This window comes from Colletotrichum gloeosporioides (genome assembly GCF_011800055.1).
Source record: "Colletotrichum gloeosporioides strain Lc1 chromosome Unknown consensus_27, whole genome shotgun sequence".
In the NCBI taxonomy this organism is placed as follows: Eukaryota; Fungi; Ascomycota; class Sordariomycetes; order Glomerellales; family Glomerellaceae; genus Colletotrichum; species Colletotrichum gloeosporioides.
The window spans coordinates 890,421-908,318 of NW_025544672.1; the positions used below are offsets into that span (position 1 = coordinate 890,421).

The 17,898-nt window shown below is 54.2% G+C and overlaps 6 protein-coding genes across 6 annotated transcripts; 3 read left to right on the forward strand and 3 right to left on the reverse strand.

The window, feature by feature from the left end:
- Positions 1 to 1,463: 1,463 nt before the first annotated feature.
- Positions 1,464 to 2,591, forward strand: GCG54_00007636 (NAD-dependent epimerase/dehydratase FUM13; the record flags this gene model as incomplete). The annotated part of the gene is made up of 1 exon (XM_045407614.1): positions 1,464 to 2,591. The coding sequence occupies one exon, from the start codon at positions 1,464 to 1,466 to the stop codon at positions 2,589 to 2,591; it is 1,128 nt and encodes a 375-aa protein (XP_045267059.1).
- Positions 2,592 to 4,653: 2,062 nt separating this feature from the next.
- Positions 4,654 to 5,772, forward strand: GCG54_00007637 (uncharacterized protein; the record flags this gene model as incomplete). Its single annotated transcript, XM_045407615.1, has 1 exon — positions 4,654 to 5,772. The coding sequence occupies one exon, from the start codon at positions 4,654 to 4,656 to the stop codon at positions 5,770 to 5,772; it is 1,119 nt and encodes a 372-aa protein (XP_045267060.1).
- A 296-nt stretch (positions 5,773 to 6,068) lies between these two features.
- On the reverse strand, positions 6,069 to 7,660 carry GCG54_00007638 (uncharacterized protein; the record flags this gene model as incomplete). Its single annotated transcript, XM_045407616.1, has 4 exons — positions 6,069 to 6,130; positions 6,181 to 6,384; positions 6,433 to 7,236; positions 7,477 to 7,660. The coding sequence occupies 4 exons, from the start codon at positions 7,658 to 7,660 to the stop codon at positions 6,069 to 6,071; spliced, it is 1,254 nt and encodes a 417-aa protein (XP_045267061.1).
- Positions 7,661 to 9,945: 2,285 nt separating this feature from the next.
- Positions 9,946 to 11,293, reverse strand: GCG54_00007639 (Histone-lysine N-methyltransferase SMYD3; the record flags this gene model as incomplete). The annotated part of the gene is made up of 2 exons (XM_045407617.1): positions 9,946 to 10,506; positions 10,562 to 11,293. 2 exons carry the CDS (start codon positions 11,291 to 11,293, stop codon positions 9,946 to 9,948), a joined length of 1,293 nt encoding a protein of 430 aa, XP_045267062.1.
- Positions 11,294 to 14,020: 2,727 nt separating this feature from the next.
- GCG54_00007640 (Sterol 24-C-methyltransferase erg-4) lies at positions 14,021 to 15,324 on the reverse strand (the record flags this gene model as incomplete). The annotated part of the gene is made up of 3 exons (XM_045407618.1): positions 14,021 to 14,599; positions 14,693 to 15,014; positions 15,083 to 15,324. The coding sequence occupies 3 exons, from the start codon at positions 15,322 to 15,324 to the stop codon at positions 14,021 to 14,023; spliced, it is 1,143 nt and encodes a 380-aa protein (XP_045267063.1).
- A 696-nt stretch (positions 15,325 to 16,020) lies between these two features.
- Positions 16,021 to 17,655, forward strand: GCG54_00007641 (Transcriptional regulator sdnM; the record flags this gene model as incomplete). The annotated part of the gene is made up of 2 exons (XM_045407619.1): positions 16,021 to 16,248; positions 16,357 to 17,655. 2 exons carry the CDS (start codon positions 16,021 to 16,023, stop codon positions 17,653 to 17,655), a joined length of 1,527 nt encoding a protein of 508 aa, XP_045267064.1.
- Positions 17,656 to 17,898: the final 243 nt, after the last annotated feature.

Consider the following 17,898-nt stretch of genomic DNA (forward strand, 5'->3'; position numbering starts at 1 on the left):
CAGAACAGCTGGGAATGCGACAGAAGCAAACCGATTCACATTTGAGTCACTGTTGTTGCCACGACGAACATCTCAACTCTGGCTGTTGGGAATGCGCGCGGGCGATGGGGGCTCAGAAGAAAGGACGAAGAGCTCAGCTCCAGCCTGCCGCGCGACGAGTCTCGCCCGCCCGTTATCGCCAATCAAACGGTCCGCCACCCATTCGTCTGCTGTACACTGCGGCAAGCCGCGCTTCGAGTCTGGCGAGGTGAGCACTTGGACACCCAATGGTCCAGCCTGGGTGCGCCACTGGACGAGTCAAGTCATTCAGCTTGGCTTGATGGCTGGCGTCTGGCCATAGACTCTGCACATCCCCTTGGTCGAGCTACTCTGATACCAGACTAGACCTGGTAGCTCCAACCTTACGGCGTGCGACCATGATCAATCAAGAGCAGACCGAAGAAGAAGGAAAAAAATAAATCACGAACAGGTGGGCATTAAACTCCCAGTTACGAGTCTGCATGAACTCATCAAACTGCGGGTGAAAAGTGTTTTGTGAGTCTTGCCTCCCTTCACTGCCCCCCTGGGATGTGCAGGCTTCGTTGCTTGGCTAGGCTATGCAGCGCCCCCCTTTTTCTTCTTCATCAAGTGACCTTGTCCAGTGCTGCTCCCACTGGGACTCTTGGCCGAGTTCACCCCGCAGACCTGGTGCTGACGGAGGAGGGATGATGCTGGACGCTTCCGTCAGTGCGGCTCGCTGGGTGCCACGACATACTGCGTAGTACCCGGCTCGTCCACTCGGGCACATTTGTTCGTGCAGCTAGCCGAAGCGGTTAACTGTCCTGCGCACTGCGTGAAGCTGCGTGACCTCTGGCTTGGCGGGGAGACACGCCAGCCCTACATGTGCTGTGCAGTAACCTTTCTGCTGGCAAATGAGTGCGCGGTCATGGACGTGTGGCTAGCAATCCGAACGAGCTCATCATAGCCACTAAGCAAGTCGACAACAACACTCAGCAGGTTGGCTGACGCTAGCACCGCGCAAGCACGCAGAAGCCACCACCTCCTCGTTCGGCCTCGCCTCCGTCTCCAGGCTGCTAGACTTTGCTCCTGGAATGCTTCCTGGGACGAACTGGGGTCTTCGTTGGTCTCACACCCATGCACGTGGGGTTCGTCTATCTGAGGTACGTCCCGAGGGAGGGGAGCCTGGGCATAGCCAGGGGACGTGGAGGCAAGTAGTGGGAACGCGTTTTTGCTTGAATGTAGATATATGACCCTCCCCCCCTCATCCCTCTTCTTTCGCACCAGTTTCCCAAGTCAGAGATATCTGTATCATTGAACAAGCACCCGTTTCCGGCAACTCGAGTACAATTACCACAGTCGTACTCGTTCTTCACCGGACATCCTCCACCAGTTCCCGTCGTCTCAAGGAACCCAACCATCGAAACACCCAACCACTTATATACCAGCACACAACAACAGCAACCATGCTGTGCATCTTGCCAGACGAGCTCCTGCTCATCACAGGCGCAACCGGCCACATTGGCTTCTGCGTCCTCCTCCACGCTCTGCGTGCAGGCCACACCGTCCGCTGCGCCGTCCGCTCAGAGGCCAAGGCCGCCTTCATCCGCTCCCGCCCTCAGATCCTCGCCCTCAACCTCCCCCGCGCCCGCCTCAACTTCACAATCGTCCCCGACATCACCGCAGATGGCGCATACGACGAGGCCATCCGCGGCGTCTCCTACGTGATCCACTCCGCGTCGCCTTTGGCGACAGCTGACTCCGTCCCGCCGGAGCAGCACCAGGAGTACTTCATCCAGCCCGCCATGCGCGGCACCCTTGGCATGCTCGAGGCCGCGAGGCGAGCGGGCACCGTTCGTCGCGTCGTCATCACCAGCTCCATCGTCGCCCTGACCTCAGTAGCGCAGATGGAGGGCGCCGAGAAGCGTGAGACGGCCGTCCAGCCCACAGAGAGAGCAGGCTTCAAGCCTGAGCCGTACGAGAGCGAGTTCGCCGCCTACGCAGCGAGCAAGGTCGCCGCGCTGCTCGGCGCGGAGGCGTGGCTCGCGCGGGAGAAGCCCAACTTTGACGTCGTGCACTTCCACCCGTCCTTCGTCCTCGGCCGCAACGACGTCGCGACGAACACCAACGAGGCGATGAAGGGCACCAACGCCGTCGTCCTCGCCACGCTCCTCGGCAAGAAGTGGGGCTGCGCCTTCGCCGGCGCGACCGTCCACGTCGACGACGTCGCGCGCGCCCACGTCCAGGCCCTCCTGCCCACCGTCCCCGGCAACAGGAGCTACATCCTCAGCACCAAGGCGCGGTGGAACGACGCCAAGCTCATCGCGAAGCGCAGCTTCCCCGAGGCGGTGCAGCGCAAGCTCATCAGCAGCAGCGGCTCGGTCGGGACCACGCCCATCGAGTTCGACGCCTCGGCCACCGAGCAGATCTTCGGCTTCAAGCTTCAGGGCTTCGAGGAGCAGATCAGGAGCGTGGTGGGGCACTTCCTGGAGCTGCGGTTCCGCCGCCCGGTGGTCGCGACGGTATCCGGCGAGCTGAAGGAGAAGGCCTCGACTGGTGCATTGAGGTCGGGCATTGTTGCCGCCAACGCATAGGGATTCTAACGGCCGACACACCACCAATATTATGATTATGAGGGGAGCATTTTCTTTACTACTTCACGGATACATGGGACGGATTCAGGATTTCGGCGCGTCAAAAGATGATCAATGCAGAAGACCGACCTGCAAAGAATGGGCATGAACTTTTTGGGAGGAGCATTGGAAACCTTGGATACCCAGCGGCAAACTCCGCAACACCTTTTTCTAAATTCTTGTACATAGTTTTAGGCATCAATGCCTGCAACAAAAGAGATTGTAAAGAAAATGAAATCAAAGTACAGATTTACACTTTTTATCTCCTTGGTCCGAGTGCATGCGTTCCCCGTCCGCCTCGCAATCGCAGGCTTCTGTTTGCTCTTGATGAATGCGCATGTAGTTATGTCCACGCCCTACTAATCTAGCCCAAGAGCGTGTCAGCCCCGAGATTAAGCAGAGCGACGGACCCTCCTCCGCATTCCTGCAATCCAATGTGATCCTCCTGCCCCCCAGCCCAAGGGTGTTGGTTGGCTAGGTTGGTTGGTGCTGCTGGCTGGCACCACGGTCGAAATTGTCCGAGTGGCAATATCTGCTTCATCAGCTGAAGAGGAAGAGCGCGACACAGCTCCCTGCGTCCAGCCTCAATCTCCGAGGTTCGTTGCCGGGTTTGGGGGGGAGGGGGGCAGGAGCAGGCATATGCACGTGGGACGCTGGGAAGGCAGGGCGACAGCAGCGGCGCGTTTGTCTACGGTACCCCGGTCTGTGGCCTCGAAGTGCTGGCAAGACCCTTTCTCTGTTTCTGACCGGATTCGGGACCTGTTCGGGCTAGGAGGCGGCTCGTTTGGCCCGAATTATTTTTGGGAGCGATGCAGAAGGGATGGAGAGGAGGGGATGTCCCTGAATCTTTGGGTCGCGAATGTCTCACTCTGGGAGAAACAAGATCTCAGATTTTGGCTGGAACGGCTTTTCCGGGCTCTCTTGGCGCGCGGCTGAAGACTGGGACGGATGGGGATGGGCAGCTGAGAAGCGGGCATGAAACGGTTCGTCGTCTTCTGGAAGGGGAGGAACTGCGTAGAGCAAGGGACAACCTAACTGGGACCAAGCAGCCCGAATGGATGCATGTTCTATTGAAGAGTCGGACGGGCATTCGTCGCGTCCCGCGTGGAAGGGATATGCAGCGCGATGCGCGAACGCGGCCGACGGCTGAAAGAACTGCACCGCTGCACCGGGGTAACGATGTCTCCCAGCCAGAAGAACATGGTGCTCGAAGGGAGGCCAGACTGAAAGCAAAGGGCCCAGGCCTTCTCCTCGCTTTTCTTCCAATCAAATGCTGCCATGGACGATGGCCTGGTCCAGACTGGGCTGGCCATGCAGCGAAACCACAGACCGTCCCGACCCTCTGGTTTACCTCGCATGAGCCCTGACGGTGCTCAGATTTGCGCGCCCTGCGTGACATAAGCGTGGAAGACGCGCCGCGCGCCAGAACACATCCACGGCCCAGGCTAGGCTTATCTCTCGCCCAAAAGGGGTCCTCCTCCACGTTCTTGTTCCTGCTTGGACGTTGGGCTGAAAGGGGCGCTTTGCACGGATTGGAGGAACGCCTTGATGACGGGAGATTTTAAGCGAGGTAGAGGGCTGAAGGGGGAAGAGGAATCTGAGCGTCCGGCAGTTGAGGATTGAGATCTTTGGGTACCTTATCCGATGAACCCACGGGTCCTTCAAGATGCTTACGAGAGATGGGGGGATTGCTTATGTTCCCGCGATGGCAGGATGAGATGGGGTTTGATCAGCAGAGTTGGACAGGCACCCGCGAAAGAAAAGAGATCCTTGGCGCATCCTTCGACCCACAACCGAATCATCATGTCGTCGGAGGTGATGGCCGTTGCCTAACGGCTCTCCGCCTCTTACGGCTTCGTGGCAGCCCGACGAAACGGTTCCTGACATTGCTCAACGACTCACGATACATCTCTCAAAGAGGCAAAAAAGGGGCGACGCCTCGCAAGCCACGCGCCGACGATATCAAACTCTCTCGTCAGCACCAAGCGCTCCTCTCCTCACAAACGCCAGCGCTTGCCTGGAAATGGCATCGTCCGACCGCCAAGAACGACTCATGTCTCCTCCGCGCCGTTGCTCGGCTTCTTCCGGAGAGGTACCCAAGCCCAGAGGCGACTTGGACATCCTCATCGACAGAGACAACCGCGAGGACTGGCACGGCATCGTCCTGCGCGCCCGGAAGCACATGCGCTGCGTCCCCCACCATCCGGACAGATACGCGCTGGTCGAGTACGACCCATCCTCCCCGGAGGGCGTGAACCTACGCACCGGCGACAGCAACACCACGGGGCATATAGAGAAGGGGCCCCCTCCGTCGGCGGACGGAGCGGTGGACACGCCACTACCGCCGGCGCCGCCGCCCACATTCCACCTCTTCGCCCACCTCCCCAAGGAGCTGCGCGACAAGATCCTGCTCGCGAGCGTGCCCCCCGTGAGAATCGAGGCGTTCGTCAGGGTGGACTTTGAGTGGAACCACGGGCCGCAGGCGCGCTTCTCGCAAGAGACGATCAGGGCCTGGCGCGACGTGGTGCTGTACGCCGTCAGCGCGGAGACGCGGCGGCTGGCGTGCGCTGCGTTCGGGGTGCCTGATCCGCTGGGGTTCCCGTTCAGCACCGTGAAGGACGCGATGTGGTTGCTCTGGGACGGGGGCAGGATGTGGGCTGGGCACAGGTTCTTGAAGGACTGTAGGGAGGCCGGGGCGGTGGTGCAGCGCGGGTCCCGGGAGTGGGTTATGCCGGAGGGGTTGAGGGCCAGGGTCGCGGAGGTTGTGGTGGAGGGGGGGATGTATGGGTTCTTTGATGGCGGGAGGAAGGGCGCGTGGAGGTATGTGTTTGGGCTTTTGAAGGAGTTTACGGGGGTGAGGGTGCTTACGGTTGAGATGTGGGATTTGGATGATGGGGGGTTTGAGGGGGTGTGTGATGGGGAGAAGGAGGAGGTGTATCGGGTTGATCAGCTGGATTTGTTGGATGAGCTGGAGGGGATGAGTGAGGATGGGGTGGTGCCGTTTCCTGGGTTGAGAGTGTTGAGGATTAGTTCTGTTCTACCGACACCCAAACAGACTCAGGGACGGCTGAGGTTTCGGAAGGTGAATGGAAGTCATTTCGTGGTAGTCAGGAAGAACGAGGTGCCAGCCGCCGGGGCTTGAATCTCTCTCCTGAGTGCGGATCTTGGTGCAACGACCTGATTGAGAATACAGTTATTATTCAAGCAAGGGTGATTATTCTCTTCTCTATCTGATGAGACGAGACCATGGTATTTGCAAGTGCCACGTCTCGTTCTTCATCTATGCGAAGGATGCCAGCTCTTCTAAACTTTCCATCCTCTTCCCAGGCGCCTTTAACCACAATGCAGTCGATGAAACATGGCTCTGGCGAGCCTTCACAGACTGCTTCCCGTTTGCAAAAGACGAATTGAATGATCCCGCTTCTGGGTAGCTTCTCGTCATCCGCTGTGTCCGGCAACCAACGTGCATGCATCTTCTGTGGAGAACATCCATTTTCCAACTGAATAATCAAATGTTCAGTTTCACTCCCTTGAGAGTACCGAGCGGTACCAAAAGGGCCATGCAGCGTGAGAAATCCTTCGACCACATTGAGAGTTGGGTCGACATCTTTGGTGATCACACCGACGTCCTCGACTTGAACAAAGAAGTCTATGACTTTCTTCGCATTCGGGCCCCGGATGTACACGGGTCCATCAATGGATGCCCAGGACCACGATGGGGCGCGGTATTTCGTCGACAATCTTGGCCCAGGTTCTGTTGCAGTCCAGCAAAGTTGATGAAGCAATTCCTCTTCCCACATACCGGCCAAGTACCGATATCCAGTGGCTTCTTGAAATAGGTTTGCGACCCCGGAGAATGCGTTGAGGCGGTCCTCAGGTCGCGTGAAATGACATTCGGAGTACTGCATAACCAGGTGCGTCCATTCGCGCAAGGTTCTCTCTGTGTTTTGACTATGGTCAATTGATGGTGGCTCATGGCCCGGCACTCCATCGACAAACCCCTCGCATCTGTGAGTCTGTCTGCACTCCCACATGATCTGGTCTTGTGTGAAGTACAGCAACCGTGGCGCCAGGAAGCATTCTTGGAATACCCAGCCCCGATGGTGGAGCGTACCGCGGTAAAGACGATTGTACCAGTAATTGGAAGTAAAGATCAAATTCCTTTCGAGAGATCCGGTCGTCAAGGTAGATTCGACGATTCCAGGGCGGATTGCATCGGCGTCTCGCTGTCGGAAAAGACCGCCGTCGGGATCATTGGAAGCAGTGGCCGCAACGTTGCAGAATGCTTTTGCGTAGATATTTCGCATGGTCCCAGCCTCAGCATCCCAATCAGCGACCGAGTCTTGCATGATACACAAACAGTCGACCCAAAGATACTGTATACCAACGTGACGAGCTACAACAAAGAGATCTCGGAATGTTAGAGGTAAGAGTGCGACGGGTTTCCCGGCTCGGAAAGAGGGTAGATTCGACGAAGAGAGACGGGTGGTTTGGTGGGAACCCCACCGGTAACTCAGAGTAATGTACGAAATGGGAACACCAGTCCCTACATCATCTTTGGTAATGATGACTTTCCATTTCTGGTCATCTTCGAGGCCAATATCAACTAGCCGCGTGGGTAGCCAGTTTGACGTTGGCGACGAAAGGCCAGCACAGTTCTCGTGAGTGAGCGAGCATTGGCGAAGCCAGTTGAGCGCCGTGTCAAGCGACGTTTTAGATGATGTGCACTTCTCAACCGGAGGAAAGGGCCTCAAACAGGTCGGGTGATCTAGATGGCCTCTGATTTAGCTCCTGTGGCAATACATACCCAACCAGAAGTATACTTGAAAAGGACGATGAAAGATACCTTTGGCAGGGAAAAGATCGAAGAATCTGTACAGGCTGATGGCATGGTTTTCAACGTAGACGTACAGCACTGTATACGCCTTTCCACCTGCAAGATGGCGTCGTGGGGCAAATGACAATGGGGTCCATGAGCCCTCATCAAGAGTTCGCCAGTAGTCTGTCTGGTCCTCGAGTGCTCTGCGCATGGTTGAGCAAAACAAGCAACCATCTGAAGCTGCCTTTTGGAATGTCTGCAGGCTGTGCTGCTGAACCTGTACCGCATCTGATGCGACTGGTACTGTCTGGAGAATTTGACTGCAAGCCAGGCATATTTTGCTGAGACCTGGCTCGAATTCGGACGCCATATCGGAGAAAATGGAAGTGAAAGGCTATCTCGACGACAAACGTGCCATCACGAAGCTTATTATGAGGCTGACAAGGGAGGCCAATTAGCACGCCAACACGGCTAAGCGTCATGTGATTCCAAGACAACTGCATTTTTGCATCGGTTGGACAAGCTAGTCGCATTTTAAGTAATGATAAAGTTCGTCCTGGGCACCCTTTTTTGAAGTTGTCAATTCCTTCAAAACAAATGCTGGCCTTTCGTTGTCCACAGTCAAGTCCGAAATCTAGGCCCATTTACCGCTTCCTACATCCATGCAGTCTCTATCAACAATACAGTCTGTGTATAATATGACTAGTCTTTAGAGTATTTCTTCCAAATTCTATAGTGTACTACTCGATTCCGCTCTGTCGCTGTTTGATTACCATCTTGACATTGAGTCGGGCGTCATGACAATCCCTCTATGTTGAACATCACGGCAGAGTCTCCAGCGCTGTCGCCTCTGTCGCACACAATGAAAGTCAAGTCCTGTTTGCCCGACTCTAACGCAACATCGAAGCTGAAAACTCCAGTCGTTATCTCGTAAGACAATCCAAGCTGCTCGCCTGGCACGCCAGGCTTCATTCGCGGATCGCGCTTGGCAACCACCACGCTCTCCGGCACCGGATTATTGCCTGATGTAAGTAACTGTGCTGCATCAAGCTGGAAACGACGACCGCTTTGGCGTGTGTTAGCCCAACATACTTTGACTTTGGCGTAGTGGATATTGACTCACTCTTCCGCAAAGAGATAGTTCACTCGCAGAGCCCGAACTCCAGACTGAGCCGTGATGTGCAGGCGAAAGATGGAATATTCGCGCGATGGCGCGACGGGACAAAGCACCATGCTGTCCTGGCCGTAGCCCCAGGAGCCGTCGAGGGTGATACCGGGGGTCGCCGATGCCGCCTGCCCGGTTGTGAGAATGACACCAGTCTCCAACCCCGCGGGCCCGTTTGTAAATGTGCCTACAGCGGACCAGACTGACACAGGGTCGGCGGCTCGACGTTTCGTGGGGGCAATAAGCGAAGAGTCGATCGGTGTCAGCCTGCTATCTCTTACAGCGGCAGCGGTTATTGCGCTTTTGATGGCATTGTAGTCGGTTCCTCCGGGGGTGACAACGATGCCAACAACTGTTAATGCCAAGGCAAGAAGGTGAATTAGACCTAGCTTCATGATGAGAAAAGGGTGAATAAAGTTACAAAGGCGAACAAATCGTGTATGCATCTAGTCAGAGAAGCGCCTGGTGAAGAAGGCATGGTGCTGGATTATAAACAATCTCGTTGGCGATCAATCTCTCGTTGAGCTGAACTCTGGCAGCTTCAGGTTGTCTTGGCAGATGGCCAGGAATGACCTCGTGTTTTTGACTGCTGATCAGTCCACCAGTCAAAAGACTCTATAAGCGCGAAGGTGCATGGAAGCGCCCAGGGAACCCATACAACGCACTCGGAGGCGCGCCGCAATACACATTGTCCCATTTTTGCCAGCCTACTTTAGCTGAAGATCGGCGTCTCCCTTGACGTGATCATTCCATTGCGGGGCGGCAGAGCTTCCAGCATATCATAGAAAGAAAGTTGAGGGACGAGCATTCATCTCTGCAAGCGTCCAGAAATCGACCTAAGGAACCAGAGCAGCGCCAGGCAAATGAACATCCCACAAGAAATAAGAGATACCTCGTGGGATTCATTCAACTGAGATAGCTATCGTGTCGCTGAGATCAACTTATGCCGTTGGGTGATCCTTCCAGCCACTAAATAACCTAACGTTTCAGCCACGTCTTGGCCTTGTGCAGAGAATGATGAGACTACTCGCCCTAGCCTGACCTGCCCTTGCATGAGGTTTCGAATGGTAGTTGGAAAACATAAATGTCTACAAGCAACTGCGACAACGACGAAGGTTATCATTACCAAGCAGGCCTGCGTCGATGGCATATTCAAGCGGATCGCGAACCCCTTGGCAGCTAAAGCAGCCTCGTCGTCGCTCTCAGTGCATTGTTAGTCAGAATCAACCGCTGTTCCTGCATTTCAAGGGTTCGTTTCAGCATCGAAAGGAAGAGACACCTAGGAAATGTCGAATGCTACCAAAGATTCTAAAATGAGAGTGATATTGTTCCTAAACGTGTAGGCGGTATCTCCAAGACCAATGCTTCCTCGCCCCGTCAAGCAGCGACTCCATGTCCCTCACATACTCCTCCATTCCAGTTCCCGAACCAGCCACAAGACCGGCCTCTACACTTTGATAGGCCCAGGAGCGTGCTTGGTACTCATAGCCTGCGCCGTTCCACTCGCGGGCTGCGATAGCGTATGCCTTGCAAAGGTAAGAGTCCAACCCCTCCTGCTTGTATAGGTTGACTAGCAGCTCGGCCATTGCCGTGGGTTCGGCCGGGGCGATTTCACGAGTTTCTAGGTACCCTTGTAGTAGGTGAATCTCATTGACTCGGTCGTCGGATAGCTCTGCAAACTTGGAAGGGGCTTGACAGTGACTACAAGCGCACTTGAAGCCGAGCGCGTCTGTTGAATAGTGTTGCCGTTCTCGCGGGGTCTGGATGGGGTCGAAGTAGGATATGGTAATCTCTTCGCCAGCGGCGATGTCACGGACTGCCCACAGCCTGTGTGCGAGCAAGTCCCAGTCCCACTGAGATGCTGCGTTGGAGCGGCAGCTGTGGTTGATTTTCTGCCGTGCTGTCAGTTCATCAAGGATGATGGTACGATGCGCCTTGGGAACTCACGGATATGTTTGCGTGTACTGCTATCATGCCGAGGTCCGCTTCATCGTCCAACCCCGGCCAGTCCTCTGCGGGTCCACCAGAGACGCCATATCCATTCGTCCAGATCTTTTGCTTCAGGCCCTTTGTAGAAGTGCCGATGAAAAGCTCGTCAACCGTTTGACGTGTTGGTCTTGGTAGCTCCGCAATAGCTAACGCTTGGAGTGATGCTCGCGCTTCCTCGGACGAGATGTCTTCGACCCAGTTGCGGTCCAGGAGTATGATTGGCGGCTCCTCGGTGATGAGGCTGCCTGCGGGTATGTGTCTGGTTGCAAATATACCCCGCCCTTTGCTTCCACTCGGTGACGTTCTGAATGACGCTTTACGGGTGAGGCTGAGGTGGTGATCTGGCGCCGAGGCGATAGATTTGGCGATGTGGAGGATGCGCTCGGGGGTTGTTATCACGGTGATGCCCTTTCCGTGGTCGAAGTGTGGGTTTGAGAAGATGCAGTATTGCTTTGAGTGGCTGTCTGACCAGATGCATGTGGACTGTTGGTTAGACAAGGTGGTGTTCTGGGGCGTGGAAAGATAGATCTCGGGTTGCCCACGAGTGACAGGGCACAGCAAAGTGTCGTTAACATAAAGTGCAAGCGTATGAGAACTGTGACCGCTTATAGGCGTGTAAAGGGTAGACATATCAAAACAAAACGCTAGTCTAGTGTAGATAAATGCGCTGAGGGCTTTCGTTAGATGCATTCTGGGGGAGATCACGGGTGGAGGCTGAAGAAAACGGTAGGAGCACGATGCTATTGCGTTGTTGGCCTATGGAAAGATCCGAGTTTCAGACTGAATTTGAGGAAGGGAAATAGATGTCCCTTCCAAACTTCGGGATGTTTACATCTTATTGAACACTGTCTGCGGGGGGTTGGTGAATATACTTTGCGGAACTCTCTCGGATTATCACGCATCCTGACCGAACTCTGCTACATGCCGTCAACAGCTGACTTTTAGTTGAACCTTTGGCCTAACTTCTCGGTGTGTAATTTCCTCATTGATCTCACGAAAGCCCGTCGAGACCACCATCGCGCCTTGGGGCTGTTGGTAGATAGAAAGTGGTTATTTAAATAAGAGCATCACAGCATCATTATGGGACTTTTCTCAATAACCCAAGCCAACACCAGTGATCTGGATTTGCTTAATACAGTCGAAAATGCGTGCCCTCATCTTTCTGTTGCTCCCCACGGCGGCTCTCGCGCAGAACGCCGGCATGTGCAGCGATTGCTCTCCGCCCAGGGGCCGCAACGGGCAGCCGATCATGGCCGTCGGCGGAGTGATGGGCGGCGGGGCGTTTGGAGTGCCCATGGCTCCTCCAATTCTGAATCCGCCGCCACCCTTCATGATGGGCATGTTCAGAGGCAGGGGGGGCCGCGGGGGTGGGCGCGGGGGCGGCGGAGGTGGACGTGGAGGGGGAGGAGATCCGATCATGGAATCGGTTCCGAACAAGAGCCGGACCTCACGCACGCGGCCGGCACGAACACGTCCGAACCGGAAAAACGGGAGGCGCGATTTGGAGGAAGAGGAATTTGCGTAAGCCTTTGGGTCCACGATCTTTTGATGGGAATGGTTGCTGACTGAACACGCTTTAGGGGGATCCAGCGCCCCCGGGTTCACGAGAAAAACGCGATGAAGTGGGATGGTTGATGTCTGGCCCTGAAATCGGGTGTCCGACGCTCAGTGAAGAGGGGGGGGGGGGGAGACTGATGAGAATTGGAGGGCTGGAAAATCCTTGAAGGCACGAATTTGTCGGGTTTTAGGACTAGATGCTGTTATTACTCATGGACACACTCGTTCAAGTACAACGTGTCTGATCAAATCTCCAAGTTCTGTGTTTTGCGTGTGGGCTTTAATCACATGAAGCTTTTCAGGCACGCAGGTGTTTCTCACGTTCTGTGCATTTGCCCCTTATCACAGTCAAATTGAAAGTTGAGCTCTCATATTATATCTTAAACAGGAAATGATGTTGCACATTGTAGTTTGCATTGCGTACGGTTGAGCTAGCATACAAATGATATCCAGCTGCCTTACTCCCCTCAAGGCATGGCAGCCGCAGCTGCTACAAAGAAATGTCAACCGTCTATGAGAGTACCTGATTGGACGCAGCCCCGGCGCATTTCTTAGAGCGTGGTACACTATGAGTAGTGGGATGATATCGTATTTGCGGCGATAGCATTTGTTCTGTCAACTTTACCAGGCGTAGTTCAGTCTCATTATTGATCCACGATGATGAACGTTCTGAGAAGGGAGGATTGGAGAGATGGTGCTAGTTAGGATTCAGCTGAATTAAACCCCCAAGCCTCTACTCGTTCGCTTCGTGAAGGTCTTTAGTCGCTAGGTCCATCCACATTTCATGCGACGGAGTTGGCTATTTTCCGTGCTGGATTCTCGGGACATTTTCTGCTCGTGGGAGGCTATGTGGCGTGATCTCAGTGATTGCGATTAATTCCAGCCAACAAAGCAACCCGAGAGGTCTGCCAATGCTAGACTAGCTCAAAGATTTGCCCGCAGTCTTGTGCCACCATCGACTACGCGCTTGCCCGACCGAGAGATACAGGCTCAAAATCCTTCGCTCCGGATATTCTCTATAGCTAGTGTTCAACTATCAGCGTAATGGAATATCCGGACCATGCCCCGTCTCCCGCTACCAAAAACGTTACTGAAGCAGATCTTGTGGAACTTAGCGATCATGACATGTTTACGAAGCTGCAACTTCGAAGGAAGATGTCTTAGAGTCTTCTTTATCCTTTTCGCACATTGCGATCACACTAGGCAGTCATCGTTAGTGTAAACTTCATCTCTACGCTACCTTTCCTAAACAGGTGTCCAACGGTCGCACAGGAGGGAATGATGAAGTTGCAAATGCCTACAACAACCTTAAAATCGACTCGGAGACCCAGGCTCGGAATTATCTTCCCTGAAACCGCAATCGTTGCTGAACGTCACGTGGGGAAAGTTTCGCTAGAACCTATAGAGCATACGACTTTCTCCAACTTGGCTCTGGGCCCAGTCAACGCATTTCCGAGATTGAACTTTGTCGTCCCTGTTGACGTCTAGAACAGCGACGGAAAAAGCTACAAGGTGAAGACGCAATTACCGGAGAGAACGGGGTCGGAGCTAGACCGACAGGGACCCGTCTAGTTCAGGGGAACTACGTGGCTCGTAGCCGACAGAAAGGCCATCATGAATAACGTCTACAGGCTACCTCTTGGTCCCCTTCTTTTTTATGGGGCAATTCGATCCCGTTACAACTCTCTCCAGCATCCTATCCGTAGCTAAACAACCAGTAGTACGCCAAACGGGTTGAGCTCAAGATTTCTTTGTATATCATTACAATCTATTACGTCGCTAATATTATTTCTACGGGCTTTCAGAAAGATGAATGCCCAGTCTCGCTCTAACCCTTTCCACAGCATCCCTATCTTCACCTTAGGCCGCAGGTTTCCTTCCAACCATGAGGTACATCGGCGTAAACAACTTCTTCTTACCACCCTCTACGAGCGCATCAGCCGCTTTGCCCAGACTCTCCGCCGTCTTTCTAGTGCCGGCCGGAATGACGCGGACAGTCTCGAGGACGCTGAAGAAGTTGTGCGCGACCACTCGACCCCACTTGTTCATCCTCAGGACCGTCAGCGCATCCCACAGCGTTTGGGCGTAACGCAGGTCGCTGTCGAGAGGCCAGTACCACGGCGCCGGGCCGTCGTCGTCCGCTGCAAGGTCGTGGTGCAGTTCAAGATCGAACCCAGCTGCCCTGATTGCGGCGAGGCCGTCGGAGATCTTGAACATCTGCGCAATACCGTCGCCCTCTTCGATGTGCAGACGGATGCGACGATGCTCGAGGTCGTTGTTGTTGAACTCCTCAGTCATGAGCCACTCGTAGACACCGAACACACCGCCAGGCTTTAGAACGCGGAAAATCTCCTTGTACACGCCTTCTAATGACGGTGCGTGGACCGTGGCTTCGATGGCGTAGACGGCGTCGAAAGAGTTATCAGGGAAGGGGATGTTCTATACGCGAGGTTCCTTCATTAGTATCACTGAACCACTGAGGAGGAAGATGATGACACCACCTGGGCCATCTCGGTCCAAGCTGCTACGTACCATGAAGTCGCCTTGAACAAAGTCAAGCTTGTGAGATAGGCCCTCCTTGGCAGCATAGTTTGTCGCCCGCTGTACTTGGTACTGGTTGATGTTCAGACCAGTCACATGGCAGCCAGTGAACTTGACCATCTCACGGGCCGGCCCGCCAACGCCACAGCCCACATCAAGAACCTTCATGCCACCCTTCAGTCCCATGTTGTGCGCAAGGTAGTGCTCGTGGCGGGCGATGGCGCGAGAGAACGCCTCGCCGTAAGCGAACCGGCAGAAGTGGAACGAGGCACCCCAGGCGTACTCATAGAGGTCTGTTGCAAGGTTGTAATATCTGAGCAAGGAAATTAGTTGGCAGTTCACGAGAGAGCTTGAGAGCTAGTGGTTGTAGGTGAGCCTTACTGTCTGGTGAGACTCGCGTAGTCTGCTGTGCGAGCCTGCCTGATCTCGTCCGTCTCGTCTTCGGCGTGCTTGCCATCCCAGTGTTGGAAGTACTCATCGACAGCGGCGGCATGCGCGGCGTTGTCCTTGCCCATCATGGACCGGATGCCACCTTGGGTCTTGCCGGAGCCTCCATGCAGGGCATGATCGAAGGCGTTTTTCTTAACCTGCTCGGCGGAGATCAGCTCTCTACTTGTCGCCATGGTGTTGTCTGAGGTCTGATACTGAAAGATGAGATGAGGAAGAAGTTCGTGGAATAGCTTGGTCGTAAGAGAAAGGCGAGCCCCAGTAGTTAAAGAAAAGACGAACCCCTTTGTCTTCCAATCTCGAAATAGTTAATTCATCACATTTCAGGGACCCCATTTGTACCTGCATGACCGAATAATCTAACGATTGAGACGCTTGATTGGTTGGAGAATGCTCTGGACTGTTTGTGGTCGGACAGACAGGTTCGGAACACGAATACGAAAGACTGTCAGGAAGCGTGGTACGTATCTCTGTCGCAAGGGACTTTGGGAAATGTGCTCCCAAGGCCCCCTGTCACCAGCTTATCCAGTCGTAATCGTATTCGCCTGCCCCATATTAATCACCATCACGTTGAACCAACAGCACCAGACGCTAATTATCCGAGACAAAAACGGGAATGAGTCTGGAACTGACAAACTGCCAAGCTGAGAGGAATTCGGTGGATGCCATATGCAAGTAAGACTGACAAGCCAGGGATGTTCGGGCGCAAGGTGCTCCATCTAGTTTTCCCGCTCCCCACTCGGCCTCCACCGGGTTGGGACGGCCAAGTCTGACATCTGCGGCCGACCCGTGCCGCTCATGCGTAAGGCTTAAGAGTACCAGGATGCCTCATTTCACGACACATACGAATATGGGTACGGCTCAAGCTAAACATGTGGAACAAGTTCAAGAGCACTCCGAGCACGCCCGCCCGGGTGCCGTCGGATGAAGTAATTCCCCTGCATCATTTTGACGACAACCCTATCTTGCGGAAGATCGTGGTCAACTTCATGCTGAAGTTTGACGATATTCTTGATCCTGAGAAACTCCGCCAAGCCTTGGAAAGACTTGTGACGAGAGAGGATGGCTGGCGCAAGCTTACAGCGCGCCTGAGGTTAAACGTAAGAACACTTTCCAGTTCTGGTAATTTCTGCCTGTGTCTATGAAGCAAGCTATCAGAAAATCGATCAGCGGGTGTGTTCAGACTGACTTAAGCATTTCATGACCAGGAACAAGGCAAGCTTGAGTACCACGTGCCAAAGAAATGCAGCGCGTCGAGACCAGCTCTTGTCTTCTCCCATGTCAACTACGACATGCCCACGACTGAACACCCGATCGCCATCCATTTACCAAAGTCAACGACATCCCCCTCAGTTGTGGCAGATCCGAACGAACTACATCCGTTGACGCGTCCCAATGATGGCCCTAAGGAGCTTGTCGACTATCTCTGCACAGACTTGCCTCAACTGGGTCTTCACATTGTTTCCTTTCACGATGCAACACTCGTCTCTATTACATGGCCTCATACCCTGATCGATGGTTCAGGCCAGAAGGAGATTTTCCAAGCATGGTCCTTGGCACTTCAGGGCAGAGACGACGAGATCCGGCCGTTGGGAGGGGTTGAAAACGACCCCTTGGGCAAGTTTGGTCTTCAACCTCAGGAGGTGTACAAGCATGCCGACCGGCTTGTCACTGGGCGGGGCCTTTTGACCATGGGCCTTCGCGTTGCATGGGACAGTCTGTGGCGTGGAGAGGAAGCTCGCGTCATCTGCATGCCGGTGTCTTATGTCAAGGCACTTCAAGACACAGCAATCCGGGATCTCAAAGCCTCCGGCATTGCAAACGACAAGAAGTACGGTTCTTTCGTGAGTGAAGGCGATGTCCTTTGCGCCTGGTTGGCTCGTCTTGCCATCGCAAACCAGCCAGGAAAGAAGAGTGTTTCTATCATGAATGCGATCGACATCAGATCCATTCTAGGCGGCCCCGACGACCTGCTGCCGGCGGATCGCGCCTACGTCTCTAACGCGGTTCTGGCTCTCTACGCGTTGCTGTCAAGAGATGAAGTGTTATCTCAATCACTTGGTCACTTGGCAGCTTCTATCAGGGAGTCGATAACCAATCTCGGCACTCGAGAGCAGGCTGAGGCTTACGCCGGAATGGCCAGACAGTCTCAAATCGACACTGGATACCCTCCAGTATTTGGCGATGCTTGGACGCAGGGGTTGGTGTTTTCGAATTGGACCAAGATAAATTACTTTGAGCCAGACTTTTCAGCGGCGATAGTAGGCACGGAAAAGAAAGATGGAACGGGAGCCAAGTCTTTTGGAAGGCCAACGTACATACAGATGTCCGGCTTCTACAAAGGCATGCCTCTTCGTAATAGCTTCTCGATCATGGGCAAAGATGCGGATGGAAAATACTGGTTGAACGCAGTCTTGCCAAAGGGAGTTTGGAACCGGATTACTGCGAATGGCGAAGGAGCTCTGAATGGATTGTTTCTTATACCGGACGTAATGGCCAAGCTATAGTTATAAACGAACTTGTTTCCTTGCATTCAACAGTGCATCTTTGTCCAAGGATGGGGTGAGGGAGTTTTAGGGTTTTCTATTCGTTGGCAGTGACACTTGGGTGAGAAGTCCACGAGAATCCAGAATATGCGCTTGACGAAGTTTCATACCTGATTCCGTAGCCGTCGTACACTACTACCATGACTTCACTATCTGCAGAGTAAAAATCAATTCTGATTTACCATGTCTATAATATTCTCTAAC